General features: G+C 47.0%; 1 protein-coding gene across 3 annotated transcripts in view; it reads right to left on the minus strand.

Moving 5' to 3' along the window:
* Positions 1–22,498, minus strand: part of DNAAF1 (dynein axonemal assembly factor 1) — a 319,527-nt gene that overhangs the window by 168,216 nt on the left and 128,813 nt on the right. For all 3 annotated transcript variants that reach the window (XM_069216210.1, XM_069216209.1, XM_069216211.1), the window contains exon 7: positions 14,282–14,503. In XM_069216210.1, the coding sequence (XP_069072311.1) occupies positions 14,282–14,503 (222 nt within the window). The remainder of the gene's footprint in view (positions 1–14,281; positions 14,504–22,498) is intronic.

Below are 22,498 nucleotides of genomic sequence, written 5' to 3' on the forward strand. Positions count from 1 at the left end.
GGCCCGAGCGCCACCAGCGGAAGCCTCGCGTTTCCAGTGGCCGCTGGGAAATGTAGTTCCCAGCGGTCCCGTGGCCCTAAGGGCCAAGAAAGAAAAAAAAAAAAAAAAAGAAGGAAAGGATGAAGAAAAGGAAGGAGGGGGGAGAAAAGGGGGGGACGAAAGAAAGGGAGGAGGGAGAAGAGGGAACAAAACGGACAGGGGGGGGGGGTTGGGTGTGGTTGAAGAAATGCAACCGGGGGGGGGGGAGAGACAGAACGGGAAGAAAAGGAAAAGGGAGGGAGGGAGGGGGTGACAACCAGGGGGGGGGGCAGTAGAAAAAAGGGGGGGGAAAAAAAGGGGGAGAAAAATAAAAATAAAAAGGCGAGAAAAGAAAAAGAGAGTGGGGAGGGTTAAGGGGAAGAGAGCAGGAGATGAAAGGGGCAAATCGGGAGGGGGAAACGAAGAAGAGGGAAAGACATGGATATGTAGTACAAGGAAGGGGAGGCAGAAATGGCAAGCTGACGGGAGTGAGGGGGATAGAAACAAAGTAGGGGGTAAAAGAACAGAGTGGTCCCAGGGCAAAGTCCCGTGAAGGATCAGGGTAGGGGGTGGGGAAAGCACAAAGGGGGAGGGGGGGAAGAAAAAGATAGAGCAGAAGCGGACGGAAGGGAGGACTCATAAATTAGTAAGAGAAATCATTTATTGAGTGTGAACCAGGGGATCTCATCATTAAGACCATTGGTGTCCGTGTGTAATCTCCAGACCCAACGTTGTTCGGTCTGGAGCAATCTCTGTGTCATATTGGAGGACGATGGAGGTAGTTGCTCAATGACCGTCCAGTTTAAGTCATCTGCCGAATGTTTTTCCAGAAGGAAGTGGTTAGTCAATTTAGTAGCCTCTCGTTTACAACGGATCGTACTCCTATGTTCACAGATTCTTGTGGCGACCTTTCTAGATGTCATTCCCACGTATTTAAGGTTACAGGGGCATCTAATCAAATATATCACGTTTTTGCTGTTACAGTTGGTTAGGGATCTTTGAGCCCATGGAGTCTTAAGGTCTAGGTCTATTGTGGTTGATTGTTTAGTGAAACAGCAGACACTGCAGTTGCCACATGGGTAGTGTCCTCTTGGTGGTGGGAGGCCCCATAGTGTGGTTTGTGTCGTTAGGGAATTGTTTTTTTCTTTGGGTCTTGTGTGGACAACCATGTCCCGTATGTTTGTGGCTCTTTTAAACGCATGTAGTGGCTGCTGAAAAGGTAAACCCCCAGATATAAGGATTTTCCACTCATCTTTGATGATTTTCTGAATCTTATTGGATAGTGGGTTAAAGGTAGTCACACACACAATTTGTTCAGTGTCAGACGTCCTAGTGCGTGGTTGTAGTAGTTGATCCCTATTATTATTCCCGCTCTTTTGTATGCTCTCTTCACCAGATGTGTGGGATAATCCTTGGTTTGCAGCTTACTAACCAATTTCTCAGCGTGTTTGCGGTAGTCTGTGAGGGTGGAACAATTCCGTCGCAGACGTAAAAATTGACCAACAGGGAGATTCTCCCTCAGGGACCTTGGGTGGAAGCTTTGGAATTGGAGCAGGTTATTCCGATCTGTGGGTTTGTAATAGACCTCTGTGGCTAGAGCCCCATTGCTTTCATAGATTGATAGGTCAAGAAATGCTAGTTGGTTGTCACCTATGGTCATGGTGAAGTTCAGGAAAGGGTTAGCTGTATTTAACCAATTTACAAAATTCATCGCCTCATCTCTAGTTCCTGTCCAGACCAATAGAATGTCATCTATATATCGTTTCCAGAGTTTAATCTGCTGGAAAAACGGGTTGTCATCGTGGTTGACTACCTGTCTCTCAAAGTGATCAACATAGAGACATGCCAAGCTAGGTGCGAAAGTGCTACCCATAGATGTACCCTGTATTTGCAAGAAAAAGTTATCCTCAAACTTGAAATAGTTCCTTGTGAGAGCCAAATGTGCCAAGTCAAGTATGAAGTCAGGGGGTGTACGTGACTCTCCTCTATTGGCTTCCAAAAGGTCGCTAATGACCTGCAGAGTGGCCTCCTGGGGAATGTTGGTGTACAGGGATTCTACATCCAGGGTGATCAACAGTTCTCTAGTTGTGTCAAAAGCCACAGAGTCTAATAAGACTAACACATCTGTCGTATCTTTTAGGTAAGTAGGAATTCTTCTGACCAATGGCTGAAGGAAGAAATCCACAAATTGAGACAGGGGTTCTAGAACCGATCCGATCCCGGATACAATAGGTCTCCCTGGTGGGGGAATTTTCCCTTTATGCATTTTTGGGAGAATATAAAAATAGGGAATCCTAGGGTTAGCCTGTATCAGGAAGTCTGCCTCATGTCGAGTAATCCAGTCGTTCTCCATGCCTTTCATCACGAAAAAGGAAACTTCGTCTTGAATATCAGGTGTGGGGTCTCGAGATAAGCGTTTATAATGGTGGGTATTACCCAACAGACGTTCGCACTCATCTCTATACATTTTAAGTGGAGAAATTACCGTTGCTCCCCCTTTGTCTGCTGGTTTAATGATTATCATGGGGTCAGATGTTAGGCCTTTCAGAGCTGAAAGCTCGGCCGTACTCATATTATGGTATGTTTTTTTGGTGGTCTCAGTAAGTGCGTTGACCTTTAGGGATACTGATTTCTCAAAAGCCAGGACCTCGGGGGGCATCTGTCCCGTGGTTGGGCAGAAAGTGGACTTGGGGCGTAGGCCAGTGTTTTTTTCTGAAGCCTCGTAATGTTTACCCAAAAAGAACGTTTTCAAGCGTATTTTTCGGAACAAACCCGCTAGTTCTGTTCGGGTTTTAAATAAGTCAATTTTGGGCGTGGGCACAAAGTTTAAGCCCTTGTTTAGTGCCTTAGTTTCAATTTCACTCAGAACCCGGTTACTCAGATTGATAATGTTATCTGTTTGATTATCCGTCAGGCTCGTTACAGTGTTTTGCTTGTCCCTGGGAGGGGTTCCCTTTGTGCAGTATTCTCTGGGGTGTCCTCTCTTGGCCTCCAATGTACCTCTTTCCTTTTTCCTTTTCCCCTCCCGTTGCCTCTGTCTAAAAAAGGCTGCGGTGGCTCAGGAAAAGACCATTGTGCAGGGTGTTGGAAAAAGGGCGCCTGGTATTGAGGTGGGAGTCCATATTGGGAAGGCCAACCCCATTGTTGATTATGGTATGGTGGGCAGGGGGGTAACATAGGTGGGTGATTCCACCTTCCCCGGCGTTGCCCACGTCGTCCACGACGTTGCCGCATATTATCTGATGATGAACTATCATTATCTGAACTGGTGTTACCACCAGATGAAGTGTCGGATATGTTGTTAGTTTTCGCTACATAATCCGATTTGGTGTAAGGGTATATCTTCTCGTGGGAGAACCGATCGAGATCTTTTTGGAATTTAGAAATCTTTCGCTGAGTGAGATATTCCTTATGCTCGTTCATATTTTTGTTTACCTCCTCTAGTTTCTTTTTAAAGGAGAGAATGCTCATCCCTGATTTTAGGTTATTCTCACTCGTTTTTATCTGAATTAGAAGTGCCTCGGATAACCTTGTCGCTGTTTTTATGATCAGGATGAGCCAATCTCTGGTACACTTCCATGCTATCAAAGCCCAATCCTTTCTAAATTCTAGATCTTCAAGGAATATACGTGGGGCATTGGTGACCAACAATCCATTTGGTGCTGTATTGCTCCGGAGGTATTCAGTCAGAACGGCCCCGTGGAGAATAGTTTTGACATGAGATCGTTTTAGTTCTACTAGTGTGTCCCAGTCGCCCAACTGGGACAAACTCTTGGAGAGGGTAGTATCACCAAGAAGTGAGGGGGCCGACAGAATGGCTGTCAGATCCTCATCACTGAAGGAGAGTCCTTCCGCCATACTGGGGAAGAAAGAACACCGGTATGAGGCAGTAGGGGGAGAGGGGAAAAAAAAGGGAAGAAGACAAACAACCTTAGTGTTGGTGTTTGGTCCTGGACAAAGGAGCAATAATTACTCACTAGAGGGGGGACTCTCGCAGCTAGCAGCTGCTCAACTATCATTACACATGGAGAGAGGAAGAGGGAGGAGGGGGGATAAATATGGAGGAACACTCCGTACTTAGCTCCCTATAATTCAAAATACACACGAAAGTACGGGGTTCTCTAAAAGAGGACGTCGCGGATATTAGCGTAGCCCTGGGTTGTATGTATTCCTATTTGGAAGGGTAAAGTCAGTGGAATGTCAGTTGGAAATTGCCGAGTACATATACGGAGAGGAACAACGGGGGGTGGGAAGAAAGGGATTTCCTTTTACGGACTAGGTGGTCTCACACACTATATAGTGTCATGCTTCATCATTTGACCACCTAGACCCACCCAGGTAGGACAGTGCCACCTGGGCGGACTCAACCTCACTGTTAAAGGAACAGGAGGGAGTGCGTAAATAAACTTGTTTCTGGAAAGATCGGGATCCAGCTAATCTACTGAAAAAACTAAAAACACCTAAGCAGACACCTGTGAAGAGCAACAAATTTAATGGTGGTGTCTGACTGGTGTAGTTAAAAAGGGGGGTTGGGACACCTCTGTGAGGACAAGGACTCACAGGGTCACCTAACTAATTAATAGCCAACATGTTTCTGCCCTCAGAAGTGAGCCAATGAAGGTCTCGGGGCATTCGTCAGGGCCTAGGATCCCTACGTCTCACGTTGGAGGAAAATACTCTATGGGGAAATCAAAGAGTGAAAAAATTAAAAATGAATGATCTACCTTACCCAAGGAATTACCTTGAGGCGGCCTATGGGGGAAAAACAAATAATTAGCACACTGGTGGCACACAGCACTGCAAAACCAACCAATTACACACGTGTCAAGGGGATGCATTCATGCACGAAACACATATGTTCAAAAAGGTAAAATACATGCGTGGAGTGACTGAGTGGGTATATCTACACAAGTGGACAGTCCTATCACTGCAGGGAATTATAGTTCTTACCCTTTTCTTAGAGGCTGCTAGCCTCTGGTATCCAGGAGGGGGAGTGTCCCCTTATAGTCACACACTAAGGGAAAGAGATGAACATAAAGACGAAGTGAGGAGAGGAACAGAAGTAGGCAGAATAGATACAGAGGGAGCATTAGGGGGGGATCAAGTTCCCATTAGGAACCCACTATTGCTGGTAGAAAAATACTGGTTAAGAGAAACCGAAGTGGCTATAGACAATAAACATAAAAAGTAAGATTAAAAGCAATAAGGGCTTATCTGTGCTGCCTGTGATCCAGTATGCCACTCACTACATCAAAGGGGACGCTCGCCGTGCGCCTATTTCGTCCTCTCCTTGGACCGCTTGAGACAAGTGGCTGAGGGAGAACGGTCTATTTATGGCTGTAAGATATTCCAGGTGCGCCCTGTTAGCGCGTTAATTGGAATTCAATTGAGGTTAATCACCGCCGCGGGCCTCGTTGCGTTTCTAGCCTCGATATGATTGCCGTAATGGCGGGCGCACCGGCAAAGCCGGGGCGCCGGCATGAATGTGATCGAGTGCAAGGGCGGGCCTCTTTTCGTTGATGGCCTCGATGTGCTTTACCGCACCCGCGGGTACCCCAGCTGAGCCGGGGCGCCGGCATGAATGCGGGCGAGTGCAAGGGTGGAGCCCGAGCCGGAAGATTCCGGCCCGAGCGCCACCAGCGGAAGCCTCGCGTTTCCAGTGGCCGCTGGGAAATGTAGTTCCCAGCGGTCCCGTGGCCCTAAGGGCCAAGAAAGAAAAAAAAAAAAAAAAAAAAAAGAAGGAAAGGATGAAGAAAAGGAAGGAGGGGGGGAAAGGGGGGGGACGAAAGAAAGGGAGGAGGGAGAAGAGGGAACCAAACGGACAGGGGGGGGTTGGGTGTGGTTGAAGAAATGCAACCGGGGGGGGGGGGGGGGAGAGACAGAACGGGAAGAAAAGGAAAAGGGAGGGAGGGAGGGGGTGACAACCAGGGGGGGGGGCAGTAGAAAAAAGGGGGGGGAAAAAAAGGGGGAGAAAAATAAAAATAAAAAGGCGAGAAAAGAAAAAGAGAGTGGGGAGGGTTAAGGGGAAGAGAGCAGGAGATGAAAGGGGCAAATCGGGAGGGGGAAACGAAGAAGAGGGAAAGACATGGATATGTAGTACAAGGAAGGGGAGGCAGAAATGGCAAGCTGACGGGAGTGAGGGGGATAGAAACAAAGTAGGGGGTAAAAGAACAGAGTGGTCCCAGGGCAAAGTCCCGTGAAGGATCAGGGTAGGGGGTGGGGAAAGCACAAAGGGGGAGGGGGGGGAAGAAAAAGATAGAGCAGAAGCGGACGGAAGGGAGAACTCATAAATTAGTAAGAGAAATCATTTATTGAGTGTGAACCAGGGGATCTCATCATTAAGACCATTGGTGTCCGTGTGTAATCTCCAGACCCAACGTTGTTCGGTCTGGAGCAATCTCTGTGTCATATTGGAGGACGATGGAGGTAGTTGCTCAATGACCGTCCAGTTTAAGTCATCTGCCGAATGTTTTTCCAGAAGGAAGTGGTTAGTCAATTTAGTAGCCTCTCGTTTACAACGGATCGTACTCCTATGTTCACAGATTCTTGTGGCGACCTTTCTAGATGTCATTCCCACGTATTTAAGGTTACAGGGGCATCTAATCAAATATATCACGTTTTTGCTGTTACAGTTGGTTAGGGATCTTTGAGCCCATGGAGTCTTAAGGTCTAGGTCTATTGTGGTTGATTTTTTAGTGAAACAGCAGACACTGCAGTTGCCACATGGGTAGTGTCCTCTTGGTGGTGGGAGGCCCCATAATGTGGTTTGTGTCGTTAGGGAATTGTTTTTTTCTTTGGGTCTTGTGTGGACAACCATGTCCCGTATGTTTGTGGCTCTTTTAAACGCATGTAGTGGCTGCTGAAAAGGTAAACCCCCAGATATAAGGATTTTCCACTCATCTTTGATGATTTTCTGAATCTTATTGGATAGTGGGTTAAAGGTAGTCACACACACAATTTGTTCAGTGTCAGACGTCCAAGTGCGTGGTTGTAGTATACACATATACACTACCCATTGTTATCTCTCTACCATCTATTTTCTCTGAGATCACAGTGTAACGACCCAGCGGATCAATGATGGCTGCCGTGTGTTGGTATGGTACCCCCATCCTGATCCATATCAGCGTCCCTCTAGCAAAGGCCGAGTAGCTGGTGCAGAAGACTCGACCCCTCCAACACCTTTGAAGAGCCTGACTCTCCCTAACATCCAAGTGAACCTCCTGAAGCATCGCTACGTGGATTCCCCTTCTAGTGAGAAAGGAGAATACCTTGTGGCGTTTGGCCATAGAGCGCAAGCCCCTAACATTCCACGTTCGAAATTTCAATCCCAGTGTACCACTCATAAGACATATAGGGGGTCATTCTGACCCCGGCGGTCTAAGACCGCCGGGACCGACAGGCCGGCGGTGCCCCGCAGGGCATTCTGACCGCGGCGGTTCGGGCGCGGTCAGAAGAGGCAAACCGGCGGTCTCCCGCCGGTTTACCGCTGCCCTTAGAATCCCCCATGGCGGCGCAGCTTGCTGCGCCGCCATGGGGGATTCTGACACCCCCTACCGCCATCCTGTTCCTGGCGGTTCGCCCGCCAGGAACAGGATGGCGGTAGGGGGTGCCGCGGGGCCCCTGGGGCCCCCTGCCGTGCCCATGCCAATGGCATGGGCACGGCAGGGGCCCCCGTAAGAGGGCCCCGAAAAGTATTTCAGTGCCTGCTAAGCAGACACTGAAATACGCGACGGGTGCAACTGCACCCGTCGCACCCCTGCAACTACGCCGGCTCAATTCTGAGCCGGCGTCCTCGTTGCAGGGGCATTTCCTCTGGGCCGGCGGGTGCTCTTTTGGAGAGCGCCCGCCGGCCCAGAGGAAATGTCTGAATGGCCGCCGCAGGCGGTACCCTGGCGGACGGCCTCCGCCGTCCACCAGGGTCAGAATGAGGCCCATAGTAATCTCCCCTTAACTAAAAAATATACATCCTTCCCAGGCAATGCGGCATGTTTCGTAATGTAATTGTGCAACTTTTTCCCCAACTCCCCTTCCCCAGGACAAAGGACATAGGCCCTCATTACGACCTTCCAAGATCGGACCGCCGGGCAGCCACTCGGAGATCCCCGCTGGGCCGCAACACAGGAGCCGGCTCCAAATGGAGCCGGCGGTGTTGCGGCTGTGCGATGCGTGCAGTTGCACCTGTCGCACTTTTCACTGTCTGCATAGCAGACAGTAAAAAGCTGCACGGGGCCCTGTCAGGGGGCCCCTGCACTGCCCATGCCAGTGGCATGGGCAGTTCAGGGGACCCCAGGGGCCCCGCAACTCCCCACACCGCCAGCCTTGAAAAGGGTACGGGGACTCGTAATCCCCTGGGCAGCGGATTACAACCGCCGGAGCCATTGTGGCGGGAAACCACCGGCCCCGGCGGTGCGACCGCGGTGCTTCCGCCGCTGTCGTAATGACCTGGGAAGCACCGCCAGCCTGATGGTGGTGCTTCCGTCATAACAGCCCTGGCAGTCTTGGACCTTCCCATAGTGTCTTCGTCTAAACAATAGTGGTTCAGCCTGAATCGTAGTTTCCGCTGTGTGGTCCACAGCGGCTGTGTGGGTGGTGCGCCTAGTCTCCCGAAGTCAGAAGCTCTGGGGTTCCTCTGGACCTTCCCCCCCGTCTTCCATCAATGTAGCGGGTAGTGCAAAGTGGATTGTACTCAGGTAATTTGTTGGCATTAAAGTTATAGACAAGATGTACTCCTCCTGCCAATCCTTCTTGTCTTAGGGGTTTCCTGTTAGATGGCTCAGTTTAATGGGGGTTTGGGCATGCTGTATTAGTGTTTCCTGTTCAGATTATTTTGTCTGCTGTTCCAGGTGTAATCACAGGTAGGACTATACTCAATTGGGTGGAGGTTGCAGTCTCATTGTCGGAGTCCAAATGGTCATCTTCTTTTTGTGAGCTCGAGAGTGAAGCCATTTCTGATCTCCTAGTTCCTCCCACCAGCACTGCCACCACCTCGACCACTCATCGCCTTTCTTTTTGTGCTTCATCTGGGGTGGGTGGGACGCTTCTGTGTATAGTCTGACGTCCCGCGATCTAGGGCACCTCCGTTTCTTGCTATTCTGCGAAGTGTTATTAGGGTCTAAGGCTGTGTGAGACTCCAACCAGGCCCAAGTATCCTCCGGAGTGGAAAATAATTCAGTGCCAGTCGGGGTGACCACTCGGACTCTATTCGGGAATAGCATTGAATAAGGAATCTCCAGGTTGCGAAGTTTGCGTTTCACTGCAGTACAGTCCGCTTGCCGACGCTGCACTTCTCTGGAGAAATCTGGGAAGATGGATATTTTGCTGTTCGCGATTGTCAGCGTGCCCTGTTGCCATGCTTGTCGCAGTATATGGTCCCTGTCGTGAAAGCAGAGAAGTCTTGCTATCTCTGGTCTCGGGGAAGACCCTGGAGGTGGCGCCCCGCTAGGCACTCTATGAGCTCTCTCCAGGGCGAAGAATGCAGACAGGCCCTCCGGAGCAACAACTGTCTGTAGCCAGTTCTCCAGGAACTTCACCATGTCAGGACCTTCGCTCTTTTCCAAGATCCCTATGATTCTGATGTTATTATGTCTCGCCTGGTTTTCTGCATCTTCGGCTCTATTCTCCAATACTGTGAGGGCGGTTGTCTATTACATTTAGCCTGTTGTTCGCTAGTATCAGATTAGGGATTGCTTCTGCCAGGTTTCGCTCTGTCGTGCAGACTCTTTCTGTCAGCCTCTTCTGATCATCCCGCAAGAGGCCCAGGCCTAAGCTTAGTGTGTCAATCTTGACTTCCAGCGCTGTTCGGGATGCCGCTATGGCCTGAAGCACATCCTGGAGGGTCGGCTCAACGGGTTCCGCCTCAGGTACAGTATGTGTGGTCTGGTCTGTACCCCCTGTGCATGGCCTTGGGCGCACAAGTCCTCCTATGTCGCTGTCTCTTTTTTTGAGAGTCTTACCCATTTGTACGGCAGGGTTGGATTTCCTAATGCTCGTGCTCCTATCGCAAATCTGAATTGTGTAGTGGCCTGATTTTACAGTTCAGTGAAGATGATAACTGGTAGATTTTAGTTAACAGTTCACGCCACTTCACTTTTAGAAGCCTGTGAGCACTCCTTATATGTATTGCGTCGTCTCTCCAAAGGGTCCTCAGCAGCCTCTCATGCGCTGTTTTGAAACTCAATTACTGGCCCGCATATGGGTCTCGCTGTTCCCCTGTGATGAGGGACTTTTCAGTTGGATCGCATTTGCTATATGTGTCTCCAGGGGTTTGTGTCTTCCCCATGATATGCAACTCTGCAGCACCCCCAGGACCCGCTGATGCGCCCCGTTCCGACCGGTAAGTCTCTCTGGGTTCTCACTCTCCACGTCATCCAATGGTCTCTCGCTGCCTGCTGGGTTCCACTTGATTCAAGACGCTCCGTTCTAGCCTCAATGGACACTCCGGTCTCCGTTACCCCGGACCGCCGAGCCACATTCTGTGCTGAACACCCCTCTGGTCTGTCGAGCCTCGCAGCTCTCGCCTTTCGCCGCGCTCTGCCACCTCTGCCCTCCTAGGCCCCACGGTCTCTGTTTCTATCCGGTCCCGACACCCAGTGATCTCCATTGTTCCCAGGGCACTCTGCCTCTCAGTGCTGCTACTGACTCTTACTCCGCAGTGGCTGCCGCCATTTTGTGCAAGCCGCAAGCAGAAAATAAAATAATTAGGCTACGGGTCGTGGTTTCGGCCCTAGTGTCTCCCGTTGGAATTCCCGAGGTCCCAGGTGGATCGGCAGTTGATTCCCGCTTTGATTCCTTCAGAATGGGTCGGGAATGTAGGTTGCGCTCGGCAGCCTCTATCTTCCTAGGCACGCAAGTCTCCGCTGAGCCGGGTCCTCGCTCCGGAACCCCCACGCACGTCTCCAGAAGGTCCGAAGTCTCTGCCTCAGTCTGGTTTAGGCGCCAGGTGGTCCCCTGGTGCTCCACCTTACAGTATCGCTGCTGACTTTCACTGTGCAATAGCGCCTGCCATTTTGGTCGTGCTGCTGGCCGAAACCAGACTAGATAGTTTCAGAACGTATTTTGATCCCTGGTACCTCCTGCTGGGATTCCCAAGGTCTCGTGAGGATCAACAGTGCACATCCCGCTTTAACACCGTCAGGATGGGTCAGGATATGTGGGTAAGCATCCCTGGGTCCCGGAGCTCCCAAAACTCGCTGCCTACTCCATGCAAGTCCTGGCCACGCCCCCAACCGTACTGATTTAGTTGCTAGGCTACCACTTTTTTTAGCGATTCCCACCATCTACAGATTTTATGTCCTATTCCTATGGCTTTTTAAGGCTTTCTGCCAACTTCCATCCATGGGCCAATCTAATTACAAATGCCTTCTTAGAGTATCCCATCATATGCTGCTCCGAAGTTATGCTGTCCATAGACAGGCTGGCACAGCTTGAGGGGCTCGGCTGAGCTGACGGAGATAGGTCTGACGTTTGACCAGTTGGATTAGTTTACTCAATCAGGTGCAAGACAGCCTCTCAAAGTCAATAGAACTGAAATAATTGAGATGTCTCTGGACTGAGCTGAGGTCTCATGGTCAGCACTTCATCAGTCCTCCCAGGAGACCACCAAGCACCAACATAGACGATCCGTGGCCCATTCAAGTGTGGGCAGTCAAATTAATAAGGCATGGGGTACTTGCCCAGATCAAGCTGATGAAGGATTTTGCTTGGTATAACTAAATTGTCTCAGTGATGCCAGTAAAAGACTGCACTGAACCAGTGCCTCTTAGTGGCGTTCTTCCATCTTGCCCGCTCCAGCCAAGGAAAGATGCATTGTGTACATGTTTTAAAGTGATGCATGTGTCATTTTAATCACATTACCAGATAGGCGCAAATGAAAGCAATATTGAGTTCAGACTTGGAGGCATGTTATTGCTATGGCAAAAACAACAAGTGATGGACGGAATGCTGAACATTGTCAAACACTCACCCCCAGTCATAGATCTGAGTTTAATCCATCGTTCTTTTGCTCACCATGCCACCCCAGTTTGGCCCCAGCCATATGCAAATCAGTTTTGACCCTGTTCCTCATGGGAACAGTCCAGACCGAACTGCCAAGCATGGTCCTCACTGGACCGGAAACAAGCATCCTGGGACCGGTTTCAGGGTTTCACCCCTCATCAGCCAGGCTAGCTTGAATCCAGTGGCATGGGAAGCACGGGACCCACGTCTGGGCATACCCTTCCCACTTAGGGCGACAAAGCAAAAACAACAAGTGATGGACGGAATGCTGAACATTGTCAAACACTCACCCCCAGTCATAGATCTGGGTTTAATCCATCGTTCTTTTGCTCACCATGCCACCCCAGTTTGGACCCAGCCAAACTGGAATGGCATGGGCAACAGGGTCAAGACTGATTTGCATATGGCTGGGTCCAAACTGGAATGGCATGGGCAGCAAAAAAACGATGGATTAAACCCAGATCTGTGACTGGGGGTGAATGTTTGACAATGTTCAGCATTCCGTCCATCACTTGTTGTTTTTGCATTTTTCGCCCTAAGTGGGAAGGGTATGCCCAGACGTGGGTCCCGTGCTTCCCATGCCACTGGATTCAAGCTAGCCTGGCTGATGAGGGATAAAACCCCGAAACCGGTCTCAGGATGCTTGTTTCCAGTCCAGGGAAGACCTGGCCTAGCAGTTCGGGCTGAGGGTCAAGACTGATTTGCATATGGCTGGGTCCAAACTGGAATGGCATGGGCAGCAAAAAAACGATGGATTAAACCCAGATCTGTGACTGGGGGTGAATGTTTGACAATGTTCAGCATTCCGTCCATCACTTGTTGTTTTTGCATTTTTCGCCCTAAGTGGGAAGGGTATGCCCAGACGTGGGTCCCGTGCTTCCCATGCCACTGGATTCAAGCTAGCCTGGCTGATGAGGGGTAAAACCCCGAAACCGGTCCCAGGATGCTTGTTTCCAGTCCAGGGAAGACCTGGCCTAGCAGTTCGGGCTGGACTGTTCCCATGGGGAACAGGTTCAAGACTGATTTGCATATGGCTGGGTCCAAACTGGAATGGCATGGGCAGCAAAAAAACGATGGATTAAACCCAGATCTGTGACTAGGGGTGAATGTTTGACAATGTTCAGCATTCCGTCCATCACTTGTTGTTTTTGCATTTTTCGCCCTAAGTGGGAAGGGTATGCCCAGACGTGGGTCCCGTGCTTCCCATGCCACTGGATTCAAGCTAGCCTGCCTAATGAGGGGTAAAACCCGGAAACCGGTCCCAAGATGCTTGTTTCTAGTCCAGGGAAGACCTGGCCTAGCAGTTCGGGCTGGACTGTTCCCATGGGGAACAGGTTCAAGACTGATTTGCATATGGCTGGGTCCAAACTGGAATGGCATGGGCAGCAAAAAAACGATGGATTAAACCCAGATCTGTGACTAGGGGTGAATGTTTGACAATGTTCAGCATTCCGTCCATCACTTGTTGTTTTTGCATTTTTCGCCCTAAGTGGGAAGGGTATGCCCAGACGGGGGTAAAACCCGGAAACCGGTCCCAAGATGCTTGTTTCCAGTCCAGGGAAGACCTGGCCTAGCAGTTCGGGCTGGACTGTTCCCATGGGGAACAGGGTCAAGACTGATTTGCATATGGCTGGGTCCAAACTGGAATGGCATGGGCAGCAAAAAAACGATGGATTAATCCCAGATCTGTGACTGGGGGTGAATGTTTGACAATGTTGAGCATTCCGTCCATCACTTGTTTTTGCATGTTATTGCTATGACCTCTATGCCGCCAAACATTGCATCACACTTTTCCTTGAAGCATAAACGGTGTCAGCCACACTCCAACTTTAGAGATATTTTAATAAGGAAAAACCATTTCTAAGGCCAGGGAAACAATTACCAAAATGCAAACTGATTCCTAAAAGTATGCCTCACAATTGATACTACGGTTATTAACTGACAACACTGCATTGCATTCCTTGTTGCAAAACCTGTTTGCGAAGTTAAAGCTCACTGAGGGGCAAACAAGCCACACGTTATGTCACGTCATTAATTTGTTTTGATGTCATTTGGGTCAAATTCCACATGATCATGTCCTCGAATCCATGTACCATGTCACGTGCTGCGATTTGCTCTTATGTTCTCGTCTACAGACTTTCACGTGGTCAGTTGCGGTGATGTCACCGTTATGTTAATTAGTGATCTATAAAATCCTAACTCTTTTTTGTCTCAGTTGTTTACCAGGTATGGGACAATGCCAATTTACTTATATCCCGAGAATACTTACACAGGTTCTCAATACTCCTGATGTAATTGTTGCAAAGATTGAGAGAATCCAGCTTTTGAAGAGGCTCAAGATTCTCGATTTTGTGAATTAGGTTTTGCTGAAGGAAGAGACAACGTAACTCAGTCTGAGCGTCAAGGTTCTCAATCTTCTGAAGCCCGTTGCACTCCAGCCACAGACAACGCAGCCCTGTGTACTCTTCAAGATTTTCAATACGGGCAAAACCTGGAGAGTGGAAAGAATAAAACGTGTCAAACCGCTCAACAACCAGAAGAAGAAATTCATTCACTTAATTGCACTTACAGAGAAGAAAGTGTTTAAGCCAGAAACATCCTACACAGTAAGGAGACGCTGTATTTTTTCACAGGCAACAATATGAATAAAGGGGTCAGTGCTGGGAATGAAGCATGGTGAAAGGGACAACACAGCACTACATTGCATATCATGTCCGTTACATACTTCCCATTGCACTTGCTCACATAATTTCCATATTACATTACATCGATTCACACGACTATTTTCACCACTGATAGTAACTTTCGTGCCCAAATTGGGAGAACTTATGAGAGAAAACTCCCATAACTGAAATGGGTTGATACGTTTATTTACTCACACTTGAAGCTATGTTTTACTGGTTAGCATGTCGCAGGTGTCCCAAGATGGTGAAACCTGCAAAGTGCGGTGAAGACCTACCAGCCTGCAGACCTATAACCCCTCTGTTACACACTCAATAAGCAGATAGTGGTTTAATCATGTCAAGGAGAAGAGTGCACCCATTTTTAGGGTACCAAAGGTGAGGAAATGTCTGAAAAATGAGAATGGTATTTAGGAGAAGGGATTATTCCCAGCAACAAATATTATCCCCGTGGAGACACTAAAAGGTTAACAAGTACACATTTAACGTGACATTTGTTCACATTGTAGCACTCCCTGGACGGTGCAACAGTAACTGCTTCCCAGCTGTATTCCTGGAATTCTTTCGGAATTTCATTTAAGTCAGAAATGCATGTAAATCGAAGGCACAATGAAACGCTATATATGTCAGGGGACTGGCGCCTAGTGAGCGACCTCTGACTTTCGGTAGGTAGGGGAGCCCAGATTATAACATTCTTGGTCTCCCAGAGGTAAGAAAGACTCCTTCCAATAGCCACGATGCCACCAACGCTCAACAGTGCCTAATAAGGCTGTGGTGATGTATCAATGTGTAAAGCTTCTCTGGGTATGGTATGCACCTGCTGAAAACCAGACAAAAATGTTTATATAACAAACCAGTGCCCAAGCAGATGGTGCCCTCCAGAAGGAGTCCCAAACAAAGAAAAAGGTCTGAAGGCAAAAAAAAACTCCTAGATGGCAGCAAAGATGCAGATGGCCAAGAATGAATTCCCAAGGAATGGACTTTATCTCAGAGGAGAAGGAAGAAATAGGGATTGACAGGAGAAATCTGAAAATGGAACTACTAATGCTGAAAGCCCAGGAAATCCTAGAGCTGATCAGGCGCAAGAAAGCACACCGACAGGAAAGACAAAGTATTGCAACGTCAGGAGTAAAGGAAATCTGAGCTATGCATTCCTTAACCACACAATATTACTTCACAGAAAAGGAGCCACTATATTAAATTGGGAACCTCTAATAGATCGGCTGCCATCTTGGATTAAGCTATCCCAGAAAGCCTCCCTAGAGGATTCTGAGAAGCAGAAGCCCACTCAGCATGAAGAAGCAGAAGAGGTCTCTGACTAGAAACCCCCCAGGGAGTGAGACGCGGATACAGAATGTTGTACCGGCAGGCCAGCCACCATACAGTAAGATTATAAGAAGGACACTGCAATCCTCCGGCACTCACAAGGCTCATATTTGGCAAGCTGTGCAACATGTGCTGCTATAAGGCAAGACACAATGAACCAATAGTAAATTTCAAATGTTTAATTTGGAAGTTTTCTTGAACAGGTGTCAAATGATTTGCCCCAAATCATAATCAGCTAGGCTGAGTAACTTCTGTTTTCTGCAGTTTGCTAGAGGAATAAGTTAAGGCAATGTAACCTGGAAGCATATATGTGGCGTCTGTCAGGCAGAAAAGTCAAGGCAAGGTTGCTGGGGAGTATATATGTGGCATCCACCACGTAAGTGTGATCACTTAATTAACATTTGTGACATCATGCGTGATCAAACTGTTCCCTGTCGCCGCCTTGCAAATGTTCTGCTAAGCAGTACCATTGCTGCCTAGCTAAGCTCACATGCCAAGGCTCCTGGTGTTCCCTCTGTTGTGCCCACTATACTTCTTGATTTGGGGGGCTCTAAAATCTTTAATTAATTTCGCCTGCCATTGACAGACTTCATCCACCTCCTGCACCTCTTCAGCAGCATGTTACAGATCATACAGAGGGGCAACTGAGGAATTTAATGACTGATTTCCAGAAGCTGGCGGTTTCTAGAGAATCAGATCCAAACAGATGTTATATTAAAAAGGAGGTCCTTGAGGAGATCATTGCCTATTTTGCCGACACCTCACAATCTCAAGCTTCAAAGATACTAAGTGAAATACGTTTGCTTGCTAGCTTACTTTGTGTCATTAGGCTTCCTTTCAGGATTTTACAAAAGTAATGCTTCAGGAGTGGAAAGACCCCCAAGAAGCCTCAGCTCCTAGTTACTAGCCATAAATGTACCCTTTGCATGACATTCAGCAAAACTATTCTGATTGTCTTAAGATCAATTCCTTGCTTCCATGACTTTCAGAGTATTCTTTTATTGCATCACATAATTCTACTCCACCTGATAATATGGATGAAAGAGTTGGAGTTATCCTTGAAGCATCAACAAGCTATTACCTCTTCCTCCAACAGAGCCCAAGTGTATACAACCTACTTTGCTCATTCTTATATCCTTATTAAGGATTTGCAAGCTTTGACTTCTGCATTGGAGGATGGTCCCAATAGTGCAGTTTCACTGAATATTAGTGAAAAACAGCTGCAATTCGTTTCTGAAATTGCCCTCGAAACTATTAAAGCATCCTCCCTGGGAATTGCTTCAGTTGTGGCAGCAGGTACACATTTTTCAGCTAAGATCATGGAAAGTAGATCCTTCCCAAAAGTCTCTCTTTTTTTAAGGTACCATGTCTTGGCCAGTAGTTGTCTTGACCGCGCCTAGAAGAGCTGAACAAACAGGCTGCCAGGAATATACTGGTTTCTTCATTTTAATCGTGATCCTCCTATGTCATCTAGGTGACATTTGAGAATTTAGGTGTCTCTCAGTAGGCAGCCTTAGCAATTCAACAGGCCTTCACACTCTTCCACCTTGAAGTCAATTAACAAGCACTAGGCTTCGTTTAAGTGTTGGTGTTTCCAAAGACTTACATTCTTTGTCTTGAGAACTACTTTCTTTCCTTGAATTCCTTTGCAATGGCTTCCTGTTTGGGATAGTCAGTTCCTTCTCTTTGTTGTCAACTAGAGAGTTTTGTTGCCTTTCACATTCCCTGAAAAAAACCTTTGCTCTCTAACTCAATAGGCATCCCGACATTTCTGTACAGATTGTTTTCATGGAATCGTTGCCTCTGCTCGCATGTTGGGTGAAATTGGGGCGTTTCCTATCTGAACCTGTTCTTTGTTTTCTGAGGGTCTAGTTCTTTGTCTTCTCCCTAGCTTTTTTCCTAGGATAATGTCCGAATTTGCATCTCAAGCCATAAATTGTCCTTCTCCCTCTTTTGATGAGAAGCATTCTTTACACCAAGCTTTTACTTGGCTATCGAAATGATGCAAATGCCTGAATTATAGTTAAAAATAATGATTGGTGAAGACACCACTGGCGCACCAGCAGGGGCCATAGCTCTATTAAAAATGCTAAAAAGGAAGACTGGTCCGTCCCCGGAGTTGGAAAACCAGGATACTCCGGCTGAGCCTGACTTGACTCCTGATTTTCGTTCTCCTGATCCATTGGAGTAACAGGAGATAATTGTGCAGAACTAGTCAGCAATGCCGAAATTTCCACCAAAGACGGCGCTGGCGATACAGCAAGCGACTTCGGCTGAGGAGGAGATAAGGTAATATTAACCTCCCAATTTGACCGGCACCGAGACTAAGAAGCTGAAGGTGGACTATCATCTCAAGAGCAACAACGCCGTGAGCCATGATGCCGCCACTTCTTATGCAAGCAACTTTGATGATTTGTACGACTATGACTACTCTCGATCTTTTATGACCACGCTTCTATTTTTTATTATTTTTATTTTTAGCTTTCGGCAGGAACAATCTAGCTTCTCTTTCCTTTAAAGCCTTCGTGTTCATCCCCCAACATCATGGTCAGAACTAAGACACCAAAGGCAATCTTTGTGTGGTTCAGTAACCAACATATGGCCTCCACACTCTCTACACGGCTTGTAAACCGACTTCTTCGGCGTTGACACTGTAACACAATGAAAACTTCAACGAAGAAGCTACCTCGAAACAGTGTAACAAACAGGAGAGGTAGAAAAAAACATTAGCGTCGAAGGCGTGGAAAAAAGGGAACTGACGTCAGCATGCCGGCAAAGACTTCTTAAGCTCTGATGACATCAAACGAAGTCGCGAGCGGAGCCGTTCTTTTGTGACGTCTTCGTCGACGTGGAGAGCTAGAAAGAAAAGATTTCCGTTGAATGCTGACACATTGGGAGTATTCAACAGGAGAGGAATCCACAGATAAATGTAACCATCAGAATCTCTCTTTTCACTCTAAGGACCTGATTATGAGCATCCCTGAAAGAAAGTGCTATCGATCGTATGCAATAAAAACCCAATTTCCATGGTTCAGAATTTATGGGGTGCGATAAATTACACCTATTCTGAGTATTTGGGAACATATATGGACTTTGGTGCTTGCTTCACCAAAATCCACATCACGATAAATATGATATCCGTTTCACCTTTTAAACTCCAACCGCTTTGACTGCAGAAATGTAATGAAGGATGCAGATTTTATTGCACCCTGTAATTACTCAGTGCAGTAAACTGCATGCACTTCAGAATTCCGATCCCAACTCAAACAGGAGTTAAAGCAGGGACATGAGGACACTGGCCCACTCATAACAAGTGCCTAATAAGCTCAAATGAATTATTAAAGAAGTAAACATTTTTAATCACCTCTTTGCATATTGCGAAAAGAGAGAAAGAGAGAGAGTGTGTGTGAGGGAGAGTGTGTGTGAGCGAGAGGCAGTGTGAGACTGGGGTACTCATTACGACTTCTGCAGTCTTTTGGAAAGACCACCAAAGTCGTGGGCACCAAAAGACTGCCAGTGCTGGATGTAATAGAGGCGGTTTCCACTGCCAGCACTGCCATGCCAACAGGACGCCACCTATCGTATTATGATCCGTAATACGGCACGGAGGTTTCCTGCCCAGCGGTGAAAAGCGCTGGGATCTATCCCTTCCCAGATGGCTACCTCTCCGAAGCAGGTAAGTTGATTGTCCAAAAAGGGGGGGGGGGATTGTGTGAATGTGTGTGGCGTCTGTGTGTGTATATGACTGTGGGAGGAGGAGTGGGTGTCTGTGTGTGCATTTGTGAGTGTGTGTATGCCGGGGGGTGTGTGTGTGTGAGTGAGTGCATGTATGTGTGTGAATGCACAGGGGGTGTCAGTTTGAGTGCGTGAGTGTATGTGTCTGAGTCCGTGTATGCGCGTGAATGGGCATGTGTGCAAATTAATGGGTGTATCTGAGTGTGTGGGGGTGTATGTAAGCAAATGCGTGGGTGAGTGGGGCTGCATGAATGTAGGTGTGTGGTCATGTGGGGGGGTGTCTGCCGGCGAAAGGAAAGGAGATTCATGACGCTGAGTGCCTGACCGCTAGCATTTTATGCTGGTGGTTCACTGAGTCATAATACCAATGGTGGTCTTATGGCTACCACTGGCCCAGCGGTCCGACCTCCCTGGCGGTACAGACGGCACTGCAGCAGTTTGGCTTCGGCCAAACGTCTGAATTCGTAAAATGGCAGTCTTTATTGCCAGCCCTGCACGGTAAGACCGCCACAATGAAACTGGCCGTCCAAGGCCCACCAGACTCATAATGAGGGCTTTAGTGTGTGTGTGTGAAGGAGAGAAAGAGAGTATTTTATCTTATGAATGGCACAGTTCATATTCAGGGAAACATTCATAGAACGATGAGAATGGGACAGAGAAATATATAATTACTAGGACATTGTCTGCTATGCTGTGGACATATTGAATTAGCCACGTGTGATAGCATTAATAATAAATGTACACCTTTTATTATTATGCAAAGTTTAACTTGTTTCATGTACTTAAGGTTGAAAATAATTTTGAAATATTTTGTATTTTACCAACAGCATTACCAACAGCATTCAGACATATACACCTTGCTGGTTTTTAGAAATTATAAGAAAGCGCTTTAGCAGGTCAACCATTAGATGGTAACATTTTGTACTATATAACGTGAATAATTGGCAATTCTGATGTTCTCAATTCTTCAAAAAAACATCATAGACTGAATTGCTTAGAGAGACAGCACACTTTGGGTCAGTCCCCTCCAGCCATTGGCATTTCATGGTTAGCCATTATCTGAATAGGTTCTTAATTAATGCCATTGTATTATCTGGGTTAGTTATGTTGCTACATTAATACGATCCCTTAAGGTGATAGGATCAAGATGCCTGTTTGTTAGACTGCGGATGTGACAGCTACTTTATAATTGAGACTCAATGTGTGTTCTTTTTTGTGTTTATTTTGCTGACAATTATATTTTAATTGTAGATTTATTGCATTTTTGTTTAGGAAGTGCTTACTCATGTAATGCCTAATCTTATCAAAGTCACAGTGCTAATAACTACTCACCCTGTTTATTTGTTTCAATTATTGTCAAGTCAATATGTTGTCAAACTTACCCCTTTTTAGGTCAAGCCTTTACAGCGCCTATGCGCTGTCTGCAAGACCTGTTGGAATGAGTAAAATACTTAGCTCCCGCCTGCCACTGACCATAGGTTGAAGGCAGTGTTGCTCTTGTTTTGCTGCCTCCTAAATGGTTTGGCAGCCAACATGTCACTTCCTGTTCTAGGTTGAGGAGCGCTGGCCAAGTACAGTTTAATTACGCCTTGATTGTTTTTCTGTTGTTTGGGCAGACTCATTTTTTTGTTTCCTGCCTCTATGGCGCTTTCAAGTTTTATACAGCGGGAGTGTCGATTGAGTTACCGCTGTATAAAACTTGAAAGCGCCATGAGTGTGACTGAAAAACAGAACAAACAATGACAAGTAACTGATAGTTGTCATTCATGGCACTTTCAAGTTTTATACATCGGGACTGCTGTCTGAGTTACGGCTGTAAAAAACTTGAAAGCGCTATGAGCACAACTGAAAAACAAAACAAACAACGACAAGCAACTGTTAGTTAGTTGTGACTGTTTGTTTTGTTTTTCAGTAGCGCTCATGGTGCTTTCAAGTTTTAACAGCAGGACTGCCCGCAGTGCAAAACTTGTTCTCCTTTCCTTTGCAGCCTCTCACCCAGTCACCTTTTCTTTTCTGCCCCTTCCTTCACCCCCCCCTTACATGCCAAGACAAGTCCAGTTAATAATTTACAACGCTAATAGCTCTAACTCGTTTTATTTTACTTTCACACCCCAACATGTCCTTCCCCAATCTGGTCAAATCATCCAATGGTTCATTTGAATTACACCCACCATTACTAAAATAAGGAACACTCTACCCGTGTAGAAACTCCGCTTATACTCACAATGTCATGAAATAGTTCAACAGTGCAAACACCACCTGGTAGAATGCATGCTTTTTTTGTAAAGCTTTACAGAAAGTAGAATTTCTTTTACAGTTAAGTTATTCTTTATTTTTTAAAGACCAGGCAAACTTACAAAATCCGTAAAAAATTATAAACATTGAAATTTCTGGCGGAATGAGTTTAATAAAAACTAAACTTGTAAAAATAGGATTTCTGAGAGGGAGGAGACAACCGATTTATATTTTCTTGAATTCCCTCCCCTGTACATATTTAAATTTTACGTTTGGTGCATTTACTGATGAAATCGCTTACTAGATTTTTGAGATATGTAAACTTCCAGATAACGTTTCCCTTTCCCACTTTTGCACCTATCAGCTGGAATTATGGGGCAGAGAGGGCCAAATCATGCGGCAGGGTTGACCAATTTATGTAGCAGGAAAAGCCCAGTTATGCATTTACAATGCCAGTAGCTCTAACTCAAGCAAATGCGAGACCTACTGCATTGCAAATGCTTGTCTCA

This window comes from Pleurodeles waltl, chromosome 12, assembly GCF_031143425.1.
Source record: "Pleurodeles waltl isolate 20211129_DDA chromosome 12, aPleWal1.hap1.20221129, whole genome shotgun sequence".
NCBI lineage: Eukaryota > Metazoa > Chordata > Amphibia > Caudata > Salamandridae > Pleurodeles > Pleurodeles waltl.